Consider the following 26,696-nt stretch of genomic DNA (forward strand, 5'->3'; position numbering starts at 1 on the left):
CATGACGGTAAGGAGGAATTATTTGAAGGTTCTAATAACTTTTCCTGTTGGTTCAAATGCTGTTTCTTCTCCCTTTTACTTGGAGTACTAGAAGGTTTAAGGACTGATTACGTTGCATTTCAATCCATGTTTTCCTCTTTCTCAAAATCAAACTAATCTCTAACATGGGCAGCCTTGTTGGACTTTGGGTGGGTTTCTCTTTCTGCATGTTGGCGGAGTTCTTTGAACTGTTCCTGGACGTCCTGCTTTACTCCATGTGGCGCTGCTTGAAACCTGTGGCCAGAGAGGGCTACGCAAATCCCATACGTCCAGAGGCCAAGCCCCATCTACCATTGAAAACTACAAACATCTAAATTGGACAACTGAGCATGGGTTGATTTGTTATGAAGGAGACCAATCTGGGGTTGGCAGTAATGGTAGAAATGGAGACAAGCCAATGACACTTCTGGGTCGTATCCTGTCTTAATCATGTGTTGCATTAGAAACATACTATAAACATGCTATAACACTCATGTAACACATAGGGTACACATGCCCATTGTCTGGTGAAAACCAAACTGTTAGTGAATTATAACAATGTCTTGTTGGATCACATTGAAACAGACCACAATATTATCAGGACTTAGAGCTCTGTAGGTTTTAGAGATATATGTATTGGTTAAATCATCAGCTCCGAGAGGGGGTGGGATATGTAAGTCATGTTGGGAAACAGGTACAGCATAATCTTGCCTACAGAAAGGGCCACCATTTCAACAAACCACTTTTTCTTAGGAAACATTGTGAAAATTGTACCATATATATATTTGAGAAAAGGCTTGAGTGTTTGCCGAAACGTTAGTCAATTTTGTTTTCTAATAAACACCAATATATTCATTGTTAAGATCTGAGAGTGCTAGCTTTTTCCATATATATATATATATATATTATATATATATATATATATATATATGTATATAATTTGTCACATAGAACCGCACTCCAGTTTTGCAGTGAATCAAATCACTTTTATTAGCATGAATATCTGTGTAATTTCCAGAACCCACCAGCACACCCTGGCCTCTCCAGCATAAGTTGGCCCGGTGCACAGTCAGAAGGGATCGGCAACCCCAATTGTAGTCAGCGTAATAGAAGAAAAACCGGCACTCAGAGCTCGATGCATGCGGGCAAAGCCCTGCGTGTTTATTACAATGTAACGTTTCGGGGGCGGGCCCCTTCGTCAGACAGCAAATCACACCACAAAGTGAACCTTTTAAACATTACTTATGCATAAATTAACCCACACATGTTTGGTAATTTAACCCATAGTTACTACAATTAGCAACTCCATTCGTGGATAAAACATCAGCAGTGAAAATATCATACACAAAGACTTCAAAAAAAGTTCAAAAAAAGTTCAAAAAAAGTCCAAATACAGTTCCCAAGACCTTAAACAAATAGAAAAAATGTAGAAAAATTATTTTCGATACAGAGCAAATCCTGTGAACAAAGTTAAATAGTATTTCAGTATAAACATTAAAACATTCCTTTAATAAAGCTAAAACACCTAAAAACATTGTGGCATTCTGCCAAAGCTTGAAACATTATCTCGCCCTTATCTTTATCGCAAAGATTACTTTTTACCTTGCCCTTTGCAACAAACCGATTCAATTTTTCAATATCTGCAAAAATAGAGAGGAGAAGCAACATATTAACATTTTAAACAACTTTTTGATATTTGAAAGTGGCAAGGGATCTCAGAGATAGCAAGTTAGATTGAATTCCTCGTTCAGTCCACGTGGGACCCTTGTCTGCAATGCCCAGATCCAGTGGCATTCCCTTTGTAATAATCATTTTTTATTGTCCTGCTGGGGTAATTTTTTCGAGAATCAACCATCTTAGTTGTGACACCCTGTGACCTTTCTCAAAAAAGTGTCTGGCCAAAGCAGTTTCCCTTCTTTTTTTATTACTTTCATTTACATCCTTTTGGTCTATCGGGGGATGGTAATTGCGTATTGTACTTTTATGTTCATTTAAGCGTAATTTTATTGCTCTACTCGTCTGTCCGACGTAAGCGAGTCCACAAGGGCACTTTATACAGTACACTACCGCCTTAGTATCACAAGTGAACCAACCCTTAATCCTGATCTTAGAACCCTTAAGGGGATGTGTAACCGTGTCACCTGCAATGATCCCACTGCAGTGTCCACAATTATGGCAAGGGTGGGTACCCTGTAATTTGATACTTGTAAGGGTACTTTGCAATGTGGTTCCTTGAACCGCCTTTTGTTTTACCAGGTCCCCCACTGATCGTCCTCTCCTATATGAAAATAATGGAGGTGCACTGAAAAGATTCCCATATTTTACATCAGCACTTACCACCCCCCAATACTTTAACACAGTGTTCTTAATGATTTTAGCATTAGAATCAAATACAGTGGTGAATGGTATCCTAGCTGCCTGTTCACTTTGTGGTGTGATTTGCTGTCTGACGAAGGGGCCCGCTCCCGAAACGTTACATTGTAATAAACACGCAGGGCTTTGCCCGCATGCATCGAGCTCTGAGTGCCGGTTTTTCTTCTATTACCATGAATATCTGTGTCCAACGTTTCTGCCCCCCTTGGGGCCTTTTTCAAGGATAAATACATGCAATAGCGATAACATATTTATACCATCACCTCCCCCAGTGTTTTTGGCTTTAGATCTGACGTCATACATTCCAAAAACCCACGTCATTAATTGTCCATTTCAATAAGGCATTGTAAAGAATATATATATATATATATATATATATATATATATATATATATATATATATATATATATATATATATATATAATCTCAGCACTTGGTGTCACTGTTGTACAGTGAAATAGAAACCAGTCCATTTAGATACATTTTCTGCCAAAAATCATGTGAAATGTATACAAATAAAAAGCTTAGTAACGTATGTAACAGTGTTATCTTATTATGTGCAAATATACAAATAAAGCAACAATGTAATTAAAAACAATAAGAACTTGTAAGAGAACCTTGTTTGTCATTTACTTACAATATATTTAGAACACTGTGTTTCAGGTTTTTACCTTAGCCGCACAACATGGGAATTTAATGCAAAAAACAATTAATAACCAACTGCCCGTTGAGACCTTTGGGAGCCACACAGTCAAGTTCATTTATCCAATCAGCTTCCTTTCTTATCAAGATCTGCTCAATGGGCATGCATCTGAATGATGCTGGGCTGTGCTTGGCCTCCACCCAGTGTTTCGCCACTAGTTGTGATATCTCTTGTTTTTTTATTTTTATCTTTCTCTTTTTTGCCTTTATCAGCGGGTCAGTAATCTAATCTAAAAGAAATCTAAAAGAAAGTCTTAGTCCGTCTGACCTCATCGATAAATACAGGGTTACCCAAAAACAGCATTTTGTGACACAACATCCCGGAGTATACAAATGTAGTGGCTGTGTTTTGTGTAGCAGCCTAATTGTAAGGGACAGTTTCACCCACCTGCAAACAAGTAAAAAATATGACATCAGACAGAGAATGACCTGCACCTCCTCCATGGTCATATAAATTATCAAATGTCCCTGCGGTTTAATATATTGTGGGAAAACCATCCGGCAATTAAATGAGCGCATGGGCATGCATAGATCTAGTATCAGGGCAGCCCTTAACCCTGATAAAGGCGAAAATAAATTGTTGCTTTATTTGTATATTTGCACATAATAAGATAACACTGTTACATATGTTGCTAAGATTTTTATTTGTATACATTTCACAAGATTTTTTGGCAGAAAGTGTATCTAAATGGACTGGTTTCTATTTCACTGTACAACAGTGACACCAAGGGGTGAGATTATATATACTGTATATTCTTTAAAATGCCTTATTGAAATGGACAATTAATGACGTGGGTATTTGGAATGTATGACGTCAGATTTGGTGCCAAAAACACTGGGGAAGGTGATGGTATAAATATGTTATCGCTGTTGCATGTATTTATCCTTGAAAAAGGCCCCAAGGGGGGCCGAAACGTTGGACACATATATTCATGCTAATAAAAGTGATTTGATTCACTGCAAAACTGGAGTGCAGTTCTATGTGACAAATTAAGTAATACATATTTTTGAACCTGGACCCACAAGAATAGATGATATCCGGATTTTTGTTCAAGATTGAGGATTGAGGATATGTTCTTTTTATATCCAGTCCAGCGTTGGGACAGATTTGAGGTTCATTGACTAGTTCATAGGCTCCTTTGGAAGAGAGGTGTTTTTTATTATATGTAAAATAATGTAATTGAGGTGTGTATAAGCCAGGTGATATACAGTGTTTAAGAAATATGTCCGGTTCTCTGTACCATGTGATTCCAGAGAAATAAAGATCTTTACAAATCAGATTCAATTAATTTGAAATTACTTTCTCATGCGTTCCAGTTTCTTACCTTTCATTTGAAAAAGGATGTACCATATTAGCAGCTGGACCTTGTCTTTCGCAATCCCAAACTCAGATTTCTGCTCGGAGACGGGTAAAATGGAGTCTAAGAAGTGAAAACCAGTTTATGTTTTAGGAGAAACCACCTGACGCCCAGTCTGCCTTCGCCATGTGATGGATCTGAAGAAAACAGGTTCTGTTCTCTGAGTAAATTGTGTTGATTTTGGCAGGGAAACGGGCTGCTGTCCTGAACACACTCTGTACCCTGCTTATTTCATATTTCTCAACCACAATGTCAGAAGTGGATCCTGACTATTATGCTAAATTCCTCAGAAATTTGCATTTACAACACTTTTTAGATGTGTTGCCTGTCACATTGCAGCCCACGCCAGCCCACTAAATAGTGACTTTCTATGGCACCTTATAGCAGCCCCTCTGGCATTTGCCAGAACCCACAGATTGCCAGTCCGGGCCTGGTACCTGCTCAGGATACTATTCTAGTGAGCGTCCATCAGATCCCACTACGGCACAAGCCTTCGCTTCTAATCTGTGGCCTACATGGTCCAAATGAATTTTGCAGTTTCCAGGTGATTTCTCTTATATTTCCTCAAATTACAGAGAAACATTGAAACATATTTTATGGGGGGGGGGGTCCTTTCTTGCCGCCCCCTCACCAATATCTCCACTGGGAATTATTCCTTTCCATTACATTTCTTAGAACAAGAAATTAGTGGAAAGAAATATGCAAAGTTTGCTTCAAACTCAAATTAGAAACTATAGAACAGGAGTTTTATGGATAAGAATGATTTATTTATTTAATTATTTAATGATTTACACACTAATGTGCAAACCTGCAGGATCCCCACACACCACTCATTTTTAAATTTATAAGGCGACATCCTGCAGCCTTAACCCCTAATCTCCCAAAACACCAGGCTAGTAGGTTAGAACCGTTCATGTAATCGCATAACTGTGTATACTACTTGGAATACAGTACATTCATTATTCTGGTCTGTATTGCCAAGTGTTACTGTGACTAATACCTTGGTTTATTGTGAGATTCGTGCAGAAAACAGGAAGGAGATAGGTACATCATCACCCGATCCCCTTCTCTAAGGCTTCCCTGAACCCTCACCAGGATCATTCCTATTTCACTCCATGCATTTTGTATCAGTTGCCTCTCTGCCTGCAAAGCTGCAGCAATAATATCTGTATATGAAAGATGTAATGTAATCCGATCAGTCGTGCTGTTAGAAACCAAGAGGTGCAGCTGAACTTTGGGAAAGGCGCTCATCTAAGGGTTTTGTGGAGCTGCTGGCTGTGACTGTGCAGCTCTGTCCCTGCTGCCACTGATAAGCAAAGCCTGCGTTGGAGCTGCTGAAGGGAAAGTCGTTGGGCATGATCAGTCTAGCAACATTGCCTTTGAGTGACAAGCAGACTAGCCAATAAAACAGGAGCTGTACCTGTCACTCATTTGCATATGACTCAGAGGCCAGGCTGCTTGAGAGGGGAAGCTCAGAGCAGTGTGAGGAAGAAAGAACGAAAATATTTAAAAAACGATAAAGAATTTTTAAAGAAAAGTATTTAGAGAAATTCTTAACTTTACTTTAAGGGTGCTCTCTAAGCATTATGAATTTTGCGATAGTTCCCCTTTAAATTTGTTCAAGAAGCATGGCCCAGAAGACTTAAAGCAGAAGGTTGTTGGATGCGGTGGTCAACATTACTGACAAAATCTTGGCAAGGTAGACAAGACCATCCTTTGTGAGATGCTGGATAGGAAGGGTATGGTGGAATATAGCGAGTTTAATTTTGCTGTGGCTTGGCTGAGGTTTGATAGTTCAAGCGTTGTCAAGGCAGAGGATGTCCTTAGGCACATACGGTTCCCCTTGAAGACCACCAGAAGCAGGTTAAGGAGATGTCCATCATGAAAACAGACTCAAGCTGCTTCAGATACCTACAAGATGCTATTAGCTATCATGTGCAGTTTTACGTCCAGCACAGAGAGGCTGCTGGTTATCTGAGTCTGGGGTCTGTGGAAGTATCTACGTTGGAGACCAAGGTGGGAGCACGTGGTTGGAACTTGTTGAACTGTGTGCCAGTCTATAATCATTGTGCTGCGCTCATCAATGACTTCCTGTTCATTCTCGGAGGGCAAAACCAATTTGACTCAACAGGGAAACATCCATCAAATCATCATCATCATCATCATCATTTATTTATATAGCGCTGTCAAGATACGCAGTGCTTTACTGCAGTTATAGCAAACAGGGAATAAATGGTGGATAACAGACAAGGATAACAGAGTACAATAGGGTTTACAAACTAAAGGTTAGGGTACAATTGAGACATTAGGATTATATAAACACTTTGTCATTTTTGATACAGCAATGATTAATTAAGGTACATCGAATAGGCCTCTTTAAACAGATGGGTCTTTAAGGAGCGCTTGAAAGTTTGGAAGGAAGGAGAAAGTCTGACAGCTTGTGGCAGAGAGTTCCAGAGAAAAGCAGAAGCCCGAGAGAAGTCTTGTAGACGAGAATGGGCAGAAGTGACCAGAGGAGAAGTGAGGCGTAGATCTGAAGCAGAGCGTAGGTTTCGTGAAGGAGTGTATTTGGAGATTAGAGATGAAATGAGGTAAGTCATTCTACTGTCCTGGTTCCACAGTGGCCTCCAAACAGTATTTCCCCTAAGTCATGTAATAAACATAATTTTGTACAGAGACACATTATCTTATCATTAAACTTAGTAATTGGTCCACAACTTCCAACATCCTTAGTCTGTCACTGGGTGTGTCACTGGTATGTAGAACTGGAATGACCTGGGAAACCTGCAGGTTACCTCTCGCCTCTGCCTTCATGGTTTTCCAACAGAGTTTCCTTTTCTTGTAACAACTAAGTGTTCATTGGGGAACCTCCACCAGGTCAGTTTCCCCTACTCCATTAATATATTAATCATTAGCCTACCACAACACATTCCTTCTCTGTATATTTATATTTATATTATTTGTATTTGCCATATTGATTCCCTTAGACAGTACAGTATGAGAGTATAGCTTATTGTGTGCCCAGAACATTCCTTCTCTAAATATTTGTATTAATACATATGGGAGGAGGAAGGTGCCATATTGATTCCCTTAGACAGTACAGTATGAGAGTATAGCTTATTGTGTGCCCAGAGCTCCCTTCTCTGTATATTTATTGGCTTTGAGTTATGGAATGATCAGTATTTTATCCATCTTGGCCTACTTTATTATGACACACTCCCCTTTCCAGCAGGACCCCCATTTCCCTACCAATGTATGTAGTCAGAAGCTGTTCTGTAGTCGGAAGTGACAGAGTAGAGTGCTCCCACTGTCTCTGTATAATTGATTCATGGAATATCCGGATTCATCAAGTTAAATTAATTGTGGGAAGGAGAGAGAACAAACGTTGTGAATAGGAGGATCCTGGGAAATAATTCAATTGAAATATTGACAAACTCCCACTCACTCCTGATCTGGGACTGGGGGGGGGCTCAGCAATTGGATTAACCCTGTAAATTCATGCAGGGTGGGTGAAGCAGTTGTGACCCATAATATCCAATTGAGAATTTGGCTCTTTCATGCACCAGCAGGGGAACAGACTGACACACACTGGGTTTAGTCTATGGAGCAGGTTGGGGGTACTCCATATAGGGCCCAGGGGGCCCAGTGTCCACACCTATAGGTACCTGCTCTGTGTCTAAATTATGGAAAGACCCTTTATATAGAAAACCTGAGGCCAGGGGCAGAACCCCCCCACCAACCCATCTCCTGCCCAGCTGTGGCCCAGAGGCATTGAGACATATTCAGACTCCGGTTTCTCACTCCGGCTCCAACAAAAGTGGCACCTAAGGTGCTAAGAAAAGGTACTCCCATCTGTGTATATACAGGGTATCTGGGAGTTGCACATATATATGTGTGTTATAATAACATATACACATACAGGCAATGGCCCTCGTAGCCAATCAGAATGCAGGAAATGATGTTCCCACTCATGGGGGGGGGGGGTCCTGTGACACTGATGGGCATATTTGGGACCACATTTGAGAACAAAGGGGAGGGGGTGTCATATGGGATCAGGAACCCACAAGGCCCCTCCTGCAACTCCCAGCGCTGGCCCAGTAACAACTGCTGTTTACGTGTGTCATTTCCCCCCCAGTGACAGCTGTTTGCCTGTTTATACACAAAGAACGCCCCCCCACATTCAATTGGGACATAAGAAACTTACAGCTAAAATAAGATTTGTATCATTATTACAATGGGGTTTGCTTTCATTAGGTAACATTTTGTTTTTTGGGTTTATTTGCCCTTTAAAGGCACATTTGTTGTCCCTGTGCCGGTTGCTCTGGAGTCACGTGCAGCTTGGAGTATTGTTAAACATTGTTTTCTCACCTGATACAAGAGGTTGTAAGTGGCCAGACATCCCAACAATGCGTATTGGAATGTGACTCCACTTGCCTGGCCTGGGCCCAAATTCTGCATCCACTGACTCACCTGAGCCTGCAGCCTGACTGTCACTAATATACACCTACCTGAGTGGGAGCTGCCATACTGCGTCTCATCCAGCCTCTGCTGGACACAACGACTTCCCTATAGTTTTACCTGTCTTTTAAAATGAACTTTTCAGCTAATTATGCCCCAGAGGTTGCTGGACTACAACTGTCACCATAAAAACTAAGGTTACAGCATGCTCGTAGTTCTAGTTCAGAAAAATCGAGGCCCCCATCGGAGATGTCAGAGGTGGTCACTGGATCCCTTATGTTTGATTTTGTTCCAGACTGTCAGCAGAGCTTTGCTTGGTTTCTAGGGTAAGTGGGACCCTGGCAACTACTTCTTACTGAACAATTTAATGCCTGGGAGAATTTCCCCTTTAGTAGAAGCAGGGGGCAGTTAGTGAGCTCTGTCTGCCTTTGCTTTTTGGGTGACTTTAGGAAACACTGAGATTTGTCTCCCCCTGCTGGGAGGAAAGAAGGACTACAGTTCCCACAATGCTCAGGGAGGGAGGGTGTTTATTGCTCTGTCCTACTCACTCCCAGCCAGAGCTGGTCACTTGCTGTCTGTACTGAGGGAGAGAGGATGGTGCCCACTGCTGCCGGCTCTGGATAAGGGGACAGACCCACTCAGTGCCAACTGCCAGCTCTGAATAAAGAGACACACACACTGCTCCCCAACTCACTATATCTAAGGGGGCTTTATTTCAGGGGTGCTCTGCCACTCAGTGCCAACCTGCTGTATAGAAACATGTGAGTTTCCTTTCCACTTCCTACTGAACCTGCTGCCTGCACTCCCCAGGGCTGGCTGTGCCCCTACAAACACCAAGTAGGTACCTTCTGCTTCTTTCCCTGACTGGGAGTCCAACTGCCTGTTTGTCTGTGGGGTAATTAATAATAGGATTTTTTTTCTGCCCCCCAACTGCTCTGTGATCCCCCCAGCTGAGCTAATATTGTTTGTCAGTCTCTGCTGTGGAGCAGGTGCCAGTTGCCCCTCCAGACTAATTACCCCAAGAGCTGACTGTTCCCCCTGGGAAATCAGGGGCACATACAGGGGTGCTTCGCCAATGAGGCAAGTTGAGGCCTCAGGCGGCAGCGCCCCACTAGGTACCAGGGGCCAGGATAGCCCCTGGGCACATACTGGGGAGGGGGTGACTCTTGCTGTGTTTTGGGGAGAGACCTGCATTAAAGAGTAACCCTAAGAGCAGCAGAAACAAACAAGGAGCCTTTGATGGCTAATGAGTCTAAACCTCCCCCCCCCTTACAGCAATGGTACTTGGGAGGCAGTGCAGGCAGCGGCAGGGAGTTTCTAATTATGTATTCGTGATATTGGGGGGGACTCCAATGTGGATAGAACATTCCCCAGCCATAATGGGCTTAACCCCCTCTCAGTGATACCCTGATTATTCTACTCCTTGCACATTAACAGGGCTATGTCCTATGAATTCCTATTAAGGATAATTAGTAAGTTCACAGGTCAACCTGACTGTCCATTGGTTCCCTAGTGTGCCGGTGCTGCCATGTGGCTCTGCAGGGGGAACAGGCGGCTGCTCACACAGGTGTTTTGGTTGTTGGAGTTGGGACCAGAAAGTTCCAGCCACCTGCTCCATCTGTCCCATATACATTGCTACCCAAATAACCACCCAACCCCATCACTAAGGGCTAGAGTGTAAGCTATTGAGGTCACAAAGAGTGGTTGTTTGCTAAGGCTGGCCCTGTTCTGGATAACAATAGGTTGTTTATTTCAGCAGAGGGAAGTATTGAATGTTAATGGGGGTATTTGTCTGGGGCAATAAGAGTTAGTGAGTGTTTATGTCCATACAATGAACAGGTTGCAGGGCAGATTAGTAAACAAAGTACCAGACTGCAGAGGGTCTTTTGTCTCCTGCCGTAACAATATTAGAATTGAGTGCCCAGGGTAGGCCAAACAAATACCCCCCCCCTTTCATTGCCCCTAGAACCTCACTGTCCGGCCTGGAATAGAAGGGCCTTTAACTGCTTATCACATTGTCTCTCACTATAAACAGGGAATTGAGAGGGTTAATTGCAGGGTAAATAAAAAGACATTGTATGAGGGTTATAGAGGGGGGGGGATATGGAGCCACACATGGAGTGACCCAAAGTCAGAACTGTGTAATTTAAAGGGTTGGTGGTTTTGTTTGCTTTGCCTCAGACAAGCTTTCTTATGTGCCAGTCTGCTAGTTAAACCTGTCCCAGCCTATCAAGCCAGCAGTGCTGTAAAGGGGAACTAATCCTCTTATAAGAATAGCTAATTCTGCATATGAGCCGCCCCCATCATTCCCCACTGCCTCCTTCACTGGCGATTGCAACTTTTTCCTACTGTGTCTGAATCAGTAGCACCCGGCAGTGAGTGAAACAGATGGAGAGGTTCCCGGGAGGTGGGATTTAGGGAGATCCCTGGATAACCCCAGGATTAACCCCCCCCCCCTTCTTTCCTCCCATGATCCCGTCTGCCCTTATTAAAAAGCCAAGTTCCTTCTCTTCCATGGAGTCACCTTCCCTGGGCTCCAGGGCTGCGTGGGGGCAATTGTCGAGGTAGTTCTACTACATCTCTACTATATAGCCTTCATTCAGTACAAATAGCGACCAGACTGCACAAAATGAAAACTCACCCACCTCTAGTCTTGCACTACTGAGTAATAGTGAACTCAAGCAGGTGGAACTGTGGGAAACCACCAGATGGTGCAAATTCCTCCCAACCACAGGAGAGTGGGCACATTTCCCAGGGCAGATATACCCCCATGCTTCTGGGCGACTCTGCCCATCGGGCGTTGGTAGGAAATGTGTGCCAGCATGGTAAGTGTTAGGGGCCAAGTATGGGGGGGGAGACAGGTCACTGGGAGAGGATGTTAAAGTGATTGTGACATAACAACCTGACATGCAAATAACTGGGTTTGGTTGCTGTATGATCTGCTGGGGGTTATAGTAGCCTTACACTAGGGGAACAGGAGCAGTTTCCCTTTGTGACACAAACTGTATGATCTGCTGGGAGTTACAGTAACCTTACATTAGGGGGAGTGGGAGTTCAGGCAAATACTCTGTAATATGCTAATAACCCAGGGTGGGCTGCAGGAGGGCACTTTAAGGCTGAACGCCATAGGCCGTGTATCACAGTCATTAGATTTGCCCTTTGCATGCAGCACCGTCACAGGGTACAGGCTTTTGTTAGCTTAGGATATCAGCACCTTATCAGTTAATGGCTGCAGCGCTGTCTGTGATACCCCCGGGCCCTCCTGCTTTTCTTGGAGAGTCTCCAGCCTGTAAATATTGCGCAGATGGGTGACTGTACAGTGCCAAGGTGGAGGCACGTGGGGAACTGGCTGTGTATCAAACTCTGTTAGCCACAATCATCTGCAAGAAGAGCCAATGAATAATGAATGGAGTTCCAGGGGCACAGAGGAGCCCATTGTGCCGTCACAATTGTAGGCACCTTATAACTGAGGGATCCGATTGCAGGGTGAAACCTAAGTCCTTGCTCTGTGGCGTAAGGAATAATATCAATGCTCATGGGGGGCAGGAAAGGGGGGATGTACATCCACTCTGCATATTTGTATTTATTCACAAGTAGGAGCTGCCATGCTGATTGCCCCACTCCGAGAATGCAGCTTCCATTGTGTGATGCAACTCCTGGAATTCTCTCCGCCACAAAGGGACAATTGGGGCCTCAGCAGTACCAGGGGGATGTCACACTGACTCCCCCCCCCATGATAGACATGGTTCCACTGCTGGGTTTTGTTTCTTCTGCCTTCCCTAAGCTTCCCAGGCAGCAGTGCGGGGGTCTCTCCCATTGGCAGCAGAATGGGTAGAAGATGAGCGAGGCAGGTTCATGCAGTGTAAGTGCAGTGTTGGTGGTATGGCAACTTCATCTCTTACTTGCACTAATAAAGGGTAGAATTTGACCAGGGTATTGTGCAGTGACAGCATTATGGATGTCTCATCTGCTCTATATGTAGCTTCTGGGCACCAAGTTGTGCCGGGGGCGGGGGTTTGATTTATTCTCTAGTGATACTGGGGAGAACAAGGACAATGCCTTGGTAACAGGACAATAAACAGAGATTCTCCTAATGTTTAGGGTGGAAATGCACCCCCCCCCCCCCCCCATCCTTAGACTGTGTAAAGTCAGAGAAGGAATGTTCTGGGCACACAAGTAGAGAGCCACCTCCCCAAAAAATATAAAATCTTTAAACAAACAATCTGAAATGCCGCTCCTCACCTTTCTTATTGGGAGCATGCGGGCAAGACTTAATTTACATACTAAACAAGGTAGCCCCAGCCAGGCCCGGACTGGCAATCTGTGGGTTCTGGCAAATGCCAGAGGGGATGCTGTAAGATGCCATAGACTGTCACTATTTAGTGGGCTGGTGGAGGCTGTTTGGTCTGTGGACCCAAATGCCAGGGCCTATTTTGATTCTCAGTCCAGGCCTGGCCCCAGCACTCTCAACATATAAGAGGTGGCTCTCTCCTTAAAGGGATACTGTCATCGGAAAACATGTTTTTTTCAAAACACACCCGTTAATAGTGCTGCTCCAGCAGAATTCTGCACTGAAATCCATTTCTCAAAAGAGCAAACAGATTTTTTTATATTCAATTTTGAAATCTGACATGGGGCTAGACATTTTGTAAATTTCCCAGCTGCCCCCAGTCATGTGACTTGTGCCTGCCATGCTTTCTGTCAGGCTGCCGTTTTTCCTTCTCAATGTAACTGAAGGAGTCTCAGTGGGACATGGGTTTTTACTATTGAGTGCTGTTCTTAGATCTACCAGGCAGTTGTTATCTTGTGTTAGGGAGCTGTTATCTGGTTACCTTCCAATTGTTCTTTTGTTTGGCTGCTGGGGGAAAAAGGGAGGGGGGTGATATCACTCCAACTTGCAGTACAGCAGTAAAGAGTGATTGAAGTTTATCAGAGCACAAGTCACATGACTTGGGGCAGCTGGGAAATTGACAATATGTCTAGCCCCATGTCAGATTTCAAAATTGAATATAAAAAAATCTGTTTGCTCTTTTGAGAAATGGATTTCATTGCAGAATTCTGCTGGAGCAGCACTATTAACTGATTCATTTTGGAAAAAAAAATGTTTTCCCATGACAGTATCCCTTTAAATGCTCGCTCTCCCAACCCCCGCCCAGGCCCGGACTGGCAATCTGTGGGTTCTGTCAAATGCCAGAGGGTCTGCTATAAGGTGCCATGGAAAGTCAGTAAGGCTGGTGGGGGCTGTTTGGGCCTCTGTGTACCTGAAATGCCAGGGCCTAATAAATTCTCAGTCTAGACCTGCCCCCGCCTAATGGTGTCTTTGGAAGAGATCATGCTAAATAAAGAGAAAAGCAGGTATGGTCTGTCTCCCCCCCAAAGGTAACACTTTATTTTTTCCACTTAGGATAGGACTGACGCATGGACACTGCTTTGATGGGGCGCGTCAGCTTATGCATGCTTTGTACAAACTTTGTAATTAAAAGTGTCTTTTTTAAGAAAGTTACAGTTCAGTTGTGGAAGAATATTTTTTCAGGGGGTTATATATTGAGAGTGCTGGGGCTACCTTGTTTAGTATGTAAATTAAGCCTTGCCCACGTGCACCCAATAAGAAAGGCGAGGAGTGGCATTTTAGCTTGTTTGTTTAAAAAAATAAATATATATTTATATATATATATATATATATATATATATATATATATATATATATATATATATATATATATATATATATATATATATATATATATATAATATAGATAACCTACAAATAAAGAATAAGCCCATGTACAGTAAGTCATTTCAGACAGGTGGATGTTTCTGGACTTCCTGTGGAGTTGGGGGGGGGGATTTGGTCGCTGGATGGAGAGGCAGTGAGCAATACACTGGATTGGGAGGAGGGTGGCACAGACAGGACAGAGGGGTCAGTATACTGAGTGATGTCATAATGTGCCCTATCACCCTTTACTTTGTTTTATACAATAGTGAGAGATTTCTCACCCCCGTGGCCAGTCTGCCCCTTCCCAGAATGCCCCTCTGTGCTGGGAGTGATGGTTCGGTCAGTCTGTTCTCCTTCTGAGAGTCTGGGGAGTGACACACATTTCATAACTAAGCGTAAAAAAAAGATGTTCTGCAGCATCTTTATGGAATGAAATGATGACGGTAACATGACAAAGACCCCCCCCATCCATACACCCCAGGTGGCATTGTGACTGTATGAAGTGAATCATTATGGCAGCTACTGCACCATAACCCCTATGCCACTCTCTCTCTGCATTTTAGTGGCGGTGTCAGCGATGTGTGAGTCTGCCCTCCTCCCCTCCTCGCCCGCCAGCCCATTCTATGGGGAATCTTCGGACACCTATTTCCATGTCGACCGCTGGCAGAAACTGCGCACCGCAGTCAGGAAGCTGGAATTCTGGGAAAGCTTCACCGCAGAGCTGATCGGCAGCGGATTCTTTTCCAAGGTCTATAAGGTAAGATGGTAATGGGAGTAGGGGGCACCTGTGCTATCTTTACAACCTCCCACCGTTATGCTCTGCTCCATGAATATAACATGTCCTCACTCAGTAGGCCAGTTCTCTCTGTAACACTACATTGTAGCCACACTTATGCACCAGGAGAACTGGAACCCTGCTGGGAATGCTCTGGGCATGTTACATGATGACTTCACGAGTAGGTGCAGTGTTCCATATATATATATATACACATATAGCTCTTGGACAGGCAGTGAGCAAGTAATGAGGGAGAGGAGCCTTAGGGGGTCACTTGCAGGTGTCGGACATTCCTGGCCAATAACACCAGGAAACACAAGGGCAGCTTGGGGGCAATACCTGCCCCTCTCTTGTACCTTCAGTGCAGTTAGAGCTGTTATTCCGGTTCATAAAGGGGGTGGAGCCAGGAATCTGGGAGATTGGGTCATTGTTAATCCCTAGAGGCAGGTCTAAAATACCTGAAGACTTGGGGGGGGGGGGGGTTTGGATAATGAAAAGGTTAAAATGACCTGCTGCTTAGGGGGCTTATTTTACACCTAAATCATGCACAGGTGAGTGCTACTGTCCCTTTAATAGCCCAGCTGGCAGGCAAAATATCCCATTTATAGAATATTAACAAGAGCAGTAAGAAACTCCCTGCACCCCCCCCCCATCTTTTAATCGTTCCCCCCCAGCACTTTGCAACCTACTGACTGTACAGTATCAGGCCTGGGCATCTCTGGAAGAAACAAGAAAAGCTTTTAATTGGCCCCTGGTGAGTGAGTGGGGTGTCTGTTCCGACCTATCCCTGCCCTTCCTGCTTTCAGCTCCAGGATTGGCTGGGAACGTGCCATACTTTGGGAAGGAAACTTTACTCAGGGACGTTTCAGACCCCCAAATTCACTATTCGGCTGTAGTCAACCCCAAAGTATTGGGAGCACAGCGAATAAGCGGTTATTGTGGGATTCATGGGCTCATGGTTGATAAGTGGTTAATGTGGGATTCATGGGCTCATGGTTAATAAGTGGTTAATGTGGGATTGGGATCATTAGGTGATTAGTGGGATTAATGCTTTGGGTGCTCTTTAGCCTATAATTGCCCCTTGGAATGGGTGGGTGACCCTGCGCTCCATTAAGGAAACAACTCCATGCAGATTACTACTGAGCCGACCCTGCGTCATTCCCGGTGTTGTACTGAGAGATCTGTGTCTGTCTGTCTGTCCCACTTTGGCCCCATGCCGACAGTAGGCTAATCCGGGGCCCTCACTGTCACTGACACTTACAGGGCTGATCTCTGTGCTGCCTCCCTGTATAATTCCTGCTGCATTGCCACTGTTGAACTGAAACTCACTTCTGCTGACTGTGTGTTTGTAGCTTTGTCTCTCTGTGCCCTGCACCACCCTGGCATTGATTGTTTCCCTTACATCGTACAATATGAGGGTATATGGGAGGAGGGAGGTGTCATATTGATTCCCTTAGACAGTACAGTATGAGGGTATATCTTATTGTGTGCCCAGAACATTCCTTTTGTGTATATTTGTATTTATACATATGGGAGGAAGGAGGTGCCATATTGCTTATAGCTGACCTGGGTGGCTTTAACTCACCCCTGTCGCTCTGTCTGTCTATCAGGTGACAAATGGCGTGGGATCCAAGTCGATGGTGGTTAAAATTTATAAAAATTATGTCGATGAGGAGGGAATTGTCCAAGAGATCACTTTGCTTCAAAAATTGTCTCATCCTAATATAGTGAGGTAAGAAACTACAGTTCCCAGCATTCATAGACAGACTGTATTGTCTAAGCCGGCAGTTAGTAAGTAATTATAGTTCAGATTTAAAGGGGTGGGGGTGGCCCCCTAGTGGTCAAAGTGTTTCATAAAGTTGTTATGTTGTATCCGTTATCCGTTATATATTTGCCCCCCATGAGCCCAGTAATCATGGGGGGGTCATTCTGACGCTAATTTGCTTTGTTCATTTCTAGGTATCTTGGAATATGCGTCAAGGATGAGAAATTGTATCCGATATTGGAGGTGGGAAATGAGGGAGAAATTTAAATGGTTGTTTTTGTTCTACCCCTTTCACACCTTTTAGATGTATTTAATGCAGCCTCTGCTCCTACTCTCTCTAGAGCAGCAATGTTTTGACCACACCCCTTCTGTGGCCACACCCCCTAATTACCATGTTTGTTTTACAAAATTTGGCAGGTTATGAAAGTTTGAAAATATTTCTCCTTATCTAAACTGTGTTTTTGTGTCTCAAAATTGTTACAAAGTATCTTATTTGCACCTGTTAGGTGTTCTGGGCTCTCTGCTAAAAGCCAATTAAGTGAGAAACTTTGTTTCTTTTTCTGGCTGTTCAGTGCAGAGAAAAGAGGGACTTTCCAGTACAAATGAGGGACTGCGGGTTGAGCTGTCAAAAGAGGGACTGTCCCTCCGAAAAAAGGGACAGTTGGGAGGTATGCAATTGCACAAACCCAAATCCCTAAAATGAGTTTTCCGTTTATGGGAGGGGGGAGGGATTTGGTCACTGAGATAATTTCACTCGCTTTGAAGCTAATTGCCCTTAAAGGAGAACTAAACCCTAAAAATGAATGTGGCTAAAAATGCCATATTTTATATACTGAACTTATTGCACCAGCCTAAAGTTTCAGCTTGTCAATAGCAGCAATGATCCAGGACTTCAAACTTGTCACAGGGGGTCACCATCTTGGAAAGTGTCTGTGACACTCACATGCTCAGTGGGCTCTGAGCAGCTGTTGAGAAGCTAAGCTTAGGGGTCGTCACAAATTAACCAGCAGAAAATGAGGTTGCCTGTAATATAAGCTGATGCTACAGGGCTGATTATTAAATTCTGATGCTAATTGCACTGGTTTCTGTGCTACCATGTAGTAATTATCTGTATTTATTACATAGCCTTATATTGTGACATTTCTATTCTATGTGTACTGTATATTCTGAGTGGGTCCTTAATCTCAGTAAGTGACAGCAGCACAGAGCATGTACAGTGAATCGGCAGAAAAGTAGATGGGGGCTACTGGGGAATCTTTGGAGACACAGATCTTTACTGCTAAAGGTCTGTGGTTGCCATGGGCTGGTACAGAAGCCCAAAACATATTGTACAACATTTCTAGCTACTTCTTTAGTTCTCCTTTAAGAGATGCAGGGTTTCTGTTGTTTCCTCCACTAAGTGTCATGTAATTGCTACATACAAAGTATTAGATCATCTCTCTCGGCTGCATCAGAAAAGTTTGGGTCCCCGATGCGAAATCTTTTTTTTTTTTGGGCATCCCAAAGCTGTAGAGAAATGAGGACCCCACTTGGCTTTATTCAATGTCTAACCCCCCTTGCAACTTACCCTTCAATCCATAATTAAAGGGCCTTGCCCTGTGTCCTATAATAATGTGTTGGGGGTCAAACAGACTGGGGCGCCCAGTTACCTTTCTAGCTTACTTTCTTCCCCGTTTGCTCTCTCTGCAGTATGTTAATGGGGGGTGCCTGGAAGAGCTATTGGCGACTAAAGAGATCCCCCTCAGCTGGAGACACAAAGTGGAACTGTCCTGTGACATCAGCAGGGGGATGGTCTATCTGCACTCCAAAAATATCTACCACCGGGACCTCAATTCCAAGGTACGGGTGCCTACACAGGACATTCTGTTGCCCCATTATGGATGTCCACATTTTTCTATCCTCTGTTCTGATTGTTTCACAGAACTGCCTGATCAGGGTTACCCCACGAGGCAGGGAGGCTGTGGTCACGGATTTTGGCCTCGCTCGGGAGGTTGGGGAGATGTCATTGAAGAATGGGGAACGCAAATTGTCCCTGGTTGGATCCGCCTTTTGGATGGCGCCAGAGATGCTGCGGGGGGAGCCTTATGATAGAAAGGTAGGCGGCACTTTGAAGCTGGTCATTACGCCATTTGGATACACAAGCTTTGGGGCGCAGAAGGCCCAAGGTGCTCATTACTCACTGCCAGCCTACATAGAGTAGACATGCATCTAAGGGGCCCAATTTGGCACCCCTTACACATGTTAGAACCCATTATGTTGACAGCGCTGAAATCTGCAATTTTTTTGTCTTTCTCAGGTCGACATCTTTTCCTTCGGGATCGTTCTGTGTGAAATCCTGGGCCGGATCCCTGCCGACCCAGAGATCCTGCCGCGCACGCGGGTAAGACCCCTCCTTTGCTGCCTGAGCCGATAGTAGGACAAGGAACAAGCAAAAATAAATGTTTTTGCCTATGATGTAATATCCCCGGGGGGGGGTGATCTATTGCTTGCAGTGCTAGAACTTCCAGCCCCCCCCCATTCTCCTGTTGTATATGACGCCACAATGGGGTGAGAATGAAAGACATTGTGACATCAATCTTCCCATTCTTAGGATTTTGGGTTGGATGCTGTGGCGTTCAAGGAGATGTTCCCAGGGTGCCCCACGCAAGTGTTGGACCTGGCCGCCAGCTGTTGCCGGGTAAGGAAAGTTCTCCCATGGTTCCTCACCTTGTATATTAATTGGGATTGGGCCCCTCACTGGGGCAGATTTACACTTCTTTTCTAATGCTTTTTCCCTTGGGTTGTTGCAGCTTGAAGCTTTTAAAAGACCCTCATTTGGGGAGATTCTCGACCAATTGGAAGACCTGGCCGAAGTGCTGGAGTCTCAGGCGTCCAATCAGAACTCTTGCTGAATGGACTGGCATTCACCTGTATATAGTGTACAGACTGGGGCCAGAGACGGCATCTGAGCCCCCCTTTGTGTATAATAAGGACTGGTATTTATTGAGCAAATTGGATTTTATTTTTGTGAATAAATTCCCTCCTTGCGCTTCTCGCGCATCGATGTGGTTGTTTTCCGGCTCTGCAGGGGTGGAGCCTCTTAAACGCCAAGCTGCTGCGATTTCATCCAGAGGCTGTTGATGGATCCATGGGAAGAAACAATAGAATTATCTGTGGCCTTAATGTTCCCAGTTGTTTGTCTGTAAAATATCAATCTCCATCAACAACCACCAGGGGCAGCTGTTGCACTGATGATTGTGGAGATTCGGCTCAGGGAAGCAACATGGCAGCTCCCAGCTTTGTTGAAAATATATGTTCTAATGGCTCCAATAAAAAAAATAATAGACATGGTGGTTGTTTGACTTAATTCATACTCAATATCTGCCATGGGGCAACTTTTTTTTTTTACATTAAAAATCAATTTCTTTTGTATGTATTACCATTTCACAAATTTTTTTAAATGTAAGATCTTCGGCCTCGTGTTTTTATATGGTCATGAAACTCCTCGGTAACTTATAATATCCTTATATTTTACAAGAGGGGGTACTTTATTCATATATATATATATATATATATATATATATATATATATATATATATATATATATAATAGTCCAGAGAAAGCACTCACGGCCATGACCATCAGCTGTGTATCAAAATATATTTATTCGTGCATGGTGCCGTTTCGAGATATATATATATATATATATATATATATATATATATATATATATCACTGCTGGTTCTTGCTCCTGAGTAAAAGCAGAGAGAAGAAAGGGATGGCACTGTGTAATGATTGTGGATGGGAAAGTTGCTGAGAATAATAATTTCCTTTCATGTGGTCGTTTTCCCTTTAATCTCGATCAAAGCACCGGGTACCTGGTTATTTGTTTTTTTCATTTGAACCTGTTGCCTTAGAGACGAAACCCAATGTTTATTTGATATAATTGGCTCTTTATTCCTTTTCCTGTTCTCCTCTTCAAGGGAATAAGGGATCAAAAGCCTCCAGGTTGGTATCTATGCCTCTCCACAAGAGAATGTAATATATTATATATATGCACATAAAAGTATATAGGATTAGGCACGTTACAGAAATACAGAGGCAAACATGATGCATAGTGGCCAATTAAGGAAATAAAGCAATTTTTAAAATCTCAATTTAGAGTGGTTCTTGGGCAGAGGGGTTGCAGTCTGTATCTGTATTCAGGCAGTTGTGTATGTTCTGCTTTATCCGTCGCAGAATCATAATGGCACTGCCTGGTGGAGAATCTGGAAACCAGCAACTTTGGAGGAAAGATTCTCCTAAAGGCAAGGTTAGCACCTAGTGGCCACTTTGGAGAATACGGTGGCAAGTGTGTGTGTGTGTGTGTGTTGTTATTTGACACTTTAGGTGGAAAAGGGGGGTTTCCTCCCCTCCAATGAATCACTCACTCCCCCTTTCCTGGTAGGGAACCCCATAACCTGACTGCCCTTACAATAAAGAACCCCTATGCTGATGGTGATATCTCCTTTCCTCCCCATCAATGAATCACTCAATGATTTAAAGGAGAACTTTTTTTCCCCATAGTTTTCCTTCTTTTACGTCATTATGCCAAAACCATAACATGGGCGTATTTGCTAAATGTATGGCATATTAAGGCATAGAAACTAGAATGAGTTTTTTTTTTGTTTTTTTTAAATGAAAAAATTTATTTATAATTTGGAAACAGAGAAAATCCATTAAGGAAAGTTTATAAATGATGATGACTGGGCTGGAAACACATAATACTAATGATAATAATAACACACATAATGTTCAACATTTGGTACAGGTCTAGTAACCTTTACCAGCCAATCAGCAGGGAGCATTTATTGGTTGCTATGGGTTTCTAGAACAGGGCAATTTACTCCATATAAGTACAGCCAATAATATCCCCAAGATCAAAAGCTTTTCATCAGCAGAGAATTAAATCTCCATTTCCCAGAGGCACAGCAGCAGCTGCTCAGGTTGAGTTGCAGACCCTGCCCTTAGTTAAAGGGGAAGTAGGTTGTATTGTTCCTGCAGATGAATGTTTCCCGTTACTCTTTCCTATGGTTTCCCAGGAATCTCATTAGGGCTGGGGACGAAACTTAATTTCTGATACCTTGTAGGAGTATTTGTACCCCCTGCCTGATTTCCAGTTAACCCCATTGGCAAAGCTGCTGTGATTGCCCCGCAGGTAGAGTCCATTCAGGTTGGATGAGTGGCAGGAGGTGTACCACCATGCGCCCCTGTACCTCTCTGCGCAGCTGGCGGGGGAAGAGTCGTTGTCTCTGTCCTTGGTGCTGAATCCCTTGTTTTTGTGGCCATACAAGGAGTCACCTGTAGGGGCAGGAATAGTCATGTCACGGAGCAGTGCCACCTACTGGTAATGATCATTGTAATTGGGTGATAGGTATAAGTGCTAACAATGGGGATTGATAGGGGGTTTAGTTTTGCTTAGTACAGGGGAATACCTATGCTGCCATAGTTTTATGGGATCTCTCTATACAGGCTATGAGCAAATTTAGGGGGCTGTTCCTGCTGAATTATGCTTAGTACAGGGGAATACCTATGTTGCCATAGTTTTATGTAAATCCCCATCTCTTATGGGAGAATGGCAGTGGATAGAAGAAGAACAGATAAAACGGGGGGGGGGGGGTTATGTGTACCTGCGTCTCCTCCAGTGAAAGTGCCCAGACTCAGGGTGTAGTTCTGAGCCTCTGCGGCGATGCGGAAGTTGCTGTATGAGGCAGAAGTGCGATTGTTGTCAAAATCTGTCAGATCCACCCGCAGCTGGAAACTCCCTGTGTTTGTAGGGAAAAGAAAAGAAAACATAATGGGGGCATATGTGGCCCCTATTCCCCTGTTGCTGACATTATCCATGGGGCCACTAGCTCGGCTTCTTACAGGACCCTAACCCATCTCTACAGGTAACAGGAGGTGGGGGTGTTACTATAAGGCTCCTCTACATACTGATGACATCCAGTTAAAGCCCAACTGATCCTCTGACTAATCTGCCCACTTTATTACAGGGGTTACAGACTAGGGAGCATAAGTGTCACTCACCTGTTACTGTGAGGAGATGGAGATTATTATTCCCCAACCAAAACTCACTGTCTTGTCGGCCAAAACCTCTCTTATATGAAATCCAGTCTTGGAAAAAATCCACCGAGCCATCCATGCGTCTCTGGAACACCTGAGGGGGTAAAGAGAGAACCCCCAAAACACTTGGTTTTAGATGTTATCACCAACCTGTAGCCAATCAGAACATGAGAACATTGACAAGGCTAGGACAATCTGTAGCCAATCAGAGCCCAAGAACATTGGCAAGGCTAGGACAATCTGTAGGCAATCAGAGCACAAGAACATTGACAAGGCTAGGACAATCTGTAGTCAATCAGAACATGAGAATATTGACAAGGCTATGGCAATCAGTAGCTAATCAGAGCATGAGAACATTGGCAAGGCTTGGACAATTTGTAGCCAATCCGAGCATGAGCACATTGACAAGACTAGGACAATCTGTAGCCATGAGCACATTGACAAGACTAGGACAATCTGTAGCCAATCAGAGCATGAGAAAACTGGCAAGGCTAGGGCAATCTGTAGCCAATCAGAGCATGAGAATATTCACAAATTTACATGTATTTGAGACAAAGCCCCAACTTACTATCCACCCCCCTCCGTCGGTTTCCATATCACAGAGTACAGTGAGGGAAAGCCCATTGGTGGTGTATATAGTGTACCAGCCGCTGATTGAAGCTCCTTGGTCAAGCCATTCCTTACAGTTCTGTGCCACTAGGGAAGAGAAAGAACACTAGCACTCTTGTAGCTGAGGGTCATGGCCATGGAGTTCAGTCTTTTTCTCATATAATAGCACTCCAGCAATTGTGTGAAGCAGCCTTCCATACTCCCTCTTGCTAAAAAGACATCTGGCCTTTCCTTGAAGCTACATAATGTTTCTGCTAGTACCGTTGCTTCAGGGAGAGACTCCCACAACTTGTTGAGGTTTATAAGTGGATACTCTCTTCCCACAACTGGGATTCCGGGGTCCCCCTTGTCACCTATAGATGGAAATGACATTTCCTTGTTTAATACACGTGATAATCTCTCTCTATCCATGAACAGCCAATCAGTCACACTCTAAAGAAACAACCAGCCAATCCAGAAAGGACAATGCTATAAAACCCACAGGCAGAAGGGCTGCTTAGTTTTAGTCTGCCCTTGTTTAAGTCGGACCCTTTACTTACCCTTTTGTCCTTTTGGCCCAGATATCCCCCTTTCTCCTGTGGATGAAAAATACAATATCAGTAATAAGCCATGTAACACTGCTGTCCGGATATTCCTTCCACTGACCCCTTACTGGATCCCATCTTATTCCACTTATGTTTGTTGTTTTGTGTGAGTTACCTTTCAGCCCAGTGGGTCCCATCTTCCCTGGAATTCCTGGGAACCCCTTCTCTCCTGTAAAGGGATCATTAAAAGGTTTACGACCTCCATATTGCCTGGCAGCTCTGTGTACTAAAGGCTAGATAGATAGATGATAGATAGATAGATAGATAGATAGATAGATAGATAGATAGATAGATAGATAGATAGATAGACAAGTGTAGAAGACAAATACCAGTTACCTTTTGCTCCTGCAGGTCCACTGGGCCCTTGGGGCCCCGGTACTCCTGGGATCCCGGGACACCCTCGCAGAATGGTCAGCTTGTCGGAAGCCCCCACTCCAATGACTTTCACATCTGGGGGGAGCGAAGGGAATTGCAAGTCTGATAGAATTAATACTGATACTTACTGCTGTTGGTTGGAACTCTGTATGCGCCAATAACTCACCTGGGCAGGTATCCTCAGCAGAGGAAAGGATGGCAGCCACCAAGAGGAGAAAGCTCTGCACCCACCCAATCATGGTTCCTCTGTAGAACACTAGTGCCAGGCTTGGGGGCACCTCAGTCTTTTATTATCAGTGGAAGAGAACGCTGTAGCCTCCGTCCCACCTCCCAACATTCATCACCCTGGGGTTGCGTGATCTCTGTGTCCTAACGGATTTTCTGCAGTTAAGTAACCTGCTTTACACAACCAGAACCTGCCTGTGCCCACATCCGCCTGCAGCTCAACTTGTAGCAGCAATTAACTCTTCATCTCAAACAGGCCGAGGCCGGGTTTAAATGAAAGGAACAGTAAGATGTGTAACCAGGCTAACCTAAGGCCAAGGGTACAATTGCATATATAATTATATATCTATAATTATATGATTGTATATTATTAGTAACAAGGTTCAAAAAGGATAGAGACAGGACCGACACAGCCCCATCTCTCCCTACTATACCTGCTATCCCACAGTCACACTCCCTTCCCAGAGACTATTATCCCACTGTTACTATAGGCACCTTCGCCAAAATCCACATCTTCATTTACCTCAGTGATAAATCACAGTCCAACACTTGGTGTAAGTGCCAAGGACATTCATGTTTAGACCAGGTAGACAACTATGTAGGTGCCAGAAGCCTCTCCTCGTCATCCCACACACTTGTTCCTCATGCACCTTGCCCCTGGGAAGGCCTTGTACTTCCTACACCCCTCTCCAATGATTCCTTCTTTCCACAATGCCATCTTCTACATTTTCCCAACTGCACCCCTCCCTTATTTATATTTATACCTTGCTGATCCCACATTTGTCCCAACAACAACTTCTACATTGTCCCTCCACTAGCTTTCTATACATCATCTCAATGTCTTCTTTGCAAAGGTCTTCCTAATGTCTCCTTTCCGCAGCTTTCTCTAAAGTCTCCTTTCCACGTCTCCCCAATATCTCTTTTATGCACCTCTACCCAATGTTTCCTTTCCACTTTTCCCCCAAATGTTCCCTTTTTACACTTCTACCTAATGTCTCCTTTCTACACCTCTATCCAATGTCTCATTTCCACTTTTCTCTCAAATGCCCCCTTCCTACACCTCTACCTAATGTCTCCTTTCTATACTAGTGGGGCACATTTATAAATGGTCGAATATCAAGGGTTAATAAACCCTCAAATTCGACCCTCGAATTTAAATCCTTCGAATTCAAATACTGAATTCGAAGGATCGAACAAACGATTTGACCGATTTTAAGCGATCGATCTAAGGATTTTTCTTCGATCAAAAAAAGGTTAGAAAAGTTATGAGGAAGGTCCCCATAGGCTAACATTGTACCATGGTAGGTTTAAACTGCCGAAGTATGTAGTCTAAGTTTTTTTTTTAAAGAGACAGTACTTCGACTATCAAATGGTCGAATAGTCGAACAATTTTTACTTCGAATGGTTCGAATCAAAGTCGAAGGTCGTAGTAGCCTATTCGATGGTCGAAGTACCCAAAAAATACTTCGAAACCCAAAGTTTTTTTCATTTGAATCTTTCACTCAAGTTTAGTAAATGTGCCCCCTAGTGTCTCCTTTCTACTCCTCTACGTAATGTCTCCTTTCTACACCTCTACCTAATGTCTCCTTTCTACATCTCTACCTAATGTTAATTTTTTTACACTTCGCAATGTCTTGTTTCCAAACTTCTCCTCA

At 43.7% G+C, this 26,696-nt stretch overlaps 2 protein-coding genes across 4 annotated transcripts; one reads left to right on the forward strand and one right to left on the reverse strand.

The window, feature by feature from the left end:
• The first annotated feature begins 9,446 nt into the window (after positions 1-9,446).
• Positions 9,447-20,491, forward strand: tesk1.S (testis associated actin remodelling kinase 1 S homeolog). 2 transcript variants are annotated; one of them, XM_018232540.2, is made up of 9 exons: positions 9,447-9,671; positions 15,190-15,383; positions 17,012-17,133; positions 17,361-17,409; positions 18,856-19,005; positions 19,088-19,261; positions 19,463-19,546; positions 19,757-19,843; positions 19,956-20,491. In XM_018232540.2, exons 2-9 carry the CDS (start codon positions 15,204-15,206, stop codon positions 20,055-20,057), a joined length of 948 nt encoding a protein of 315 aa, XP_018088029.1. In that variant the 5' UTR covers positions 9,447-9,671; positions 15,190-15,203; the 3' UTR covers positions 20,058-20,491. The 2 variants fall into 2 exon arrangements, with proteins under 2 accessions (XP_018088029.1, XP_018088028.1); XM_018232539.2 differs by having other exon boundaries at positions 9,448-9,747.
• A 1,332-nt stretch (positions 20,492-21,823) lies between these two features.
• Positions 21,824-26,300, reverse strand: fcn1.S (ficolin 1 S homeolog). Of its 2 annotated transcripts, none has more exons than XM_018231823.2 (9): positions 24,983-26,300; positions 24,778-24,891; positions 24,557-24,610; positions 24,397-24,432; positions 24,177-24,210; positions 23,817-23,946; positions 23,213-23,342; positions 22,816-22,950; positions 21,824-22,486 (listed from the first exon to the last, which is right to left on the reverse strand). In XM_018231823.2, the coding sequence occupies exons 1-9, from the start codon at positions 25,053-25,055 to the stop codon at positions 22,236-22,238; spliced, it is 957 nt and encodes a 318-aa protein (XP_018087312.1). In that variant the 5' UTR covers positions 25,056-26,300; the 3' UTR covers positions 21,824-22,235.
• Positions 26,301-26,696: the final 396 nt, after the last annotated feature.

Source organism: Xenopus laevis, chromosome 8S (assembly GCF_017654675.1).
Source record: "Xenopus laevis strain J_2021 chromosome 8S, Xenopus_laevis_v10.1, whole genome shotgun sequence".
Classification (NCBI taxonomy): domain Eukaryota; kingdom Metazoa; phylum Chordata; class Amphibia; order Anura; family Pipidae; genus Xenopus; species Xenopus laevis.

What these genes read in the sequence shown, in the direction of transcription:
- fcn1.S (XM_018231823.2), bottom strand. Translation starts at nt 25,055, where the DNA reads ATGATTGGGTGGGTGCAGAGCTTTCTCCTCTTGGTGGCTGCCATCCTT. An exon ending in TGGGCCAAAAGGACAAAAGG is followed by an intron (nt 24,211 to 24,396) that starts GTAAGTAAAGGG and finishes TTCCATCTATAG; the next exon opens with GTGACAAGGGGGACCCCGGA. An exon ending in CCCGGAATCCCAGTTGTGGG is followed by an intron (nt 23,947 to 24,176) that starts AAGAGAGTATCC and finishes TTTCTCTTCCCT; the next exon opens with AGTGGCACAGAACTGTAAGG.
- tesk1.S (XM_018232539.2), top strand. An exon ending in TCTCATCCTAATATAGTGAG is followed by an intron (nt 17,134 to 17,360) that starts GTAAGAAACTAC and finishes GTTCATTTCTAG; the next exon opens with GTATCTTGGAATATGCGTCA. An exon ending in AATTGTATCCGATATTGGAG is followed by an intron (nt 17,410 to 18,855) that starts GTGGGAAATGAG and finishes CTCTCTCTGCAG; the next exon opens with TATGTTAATGGGGGGTGCCT.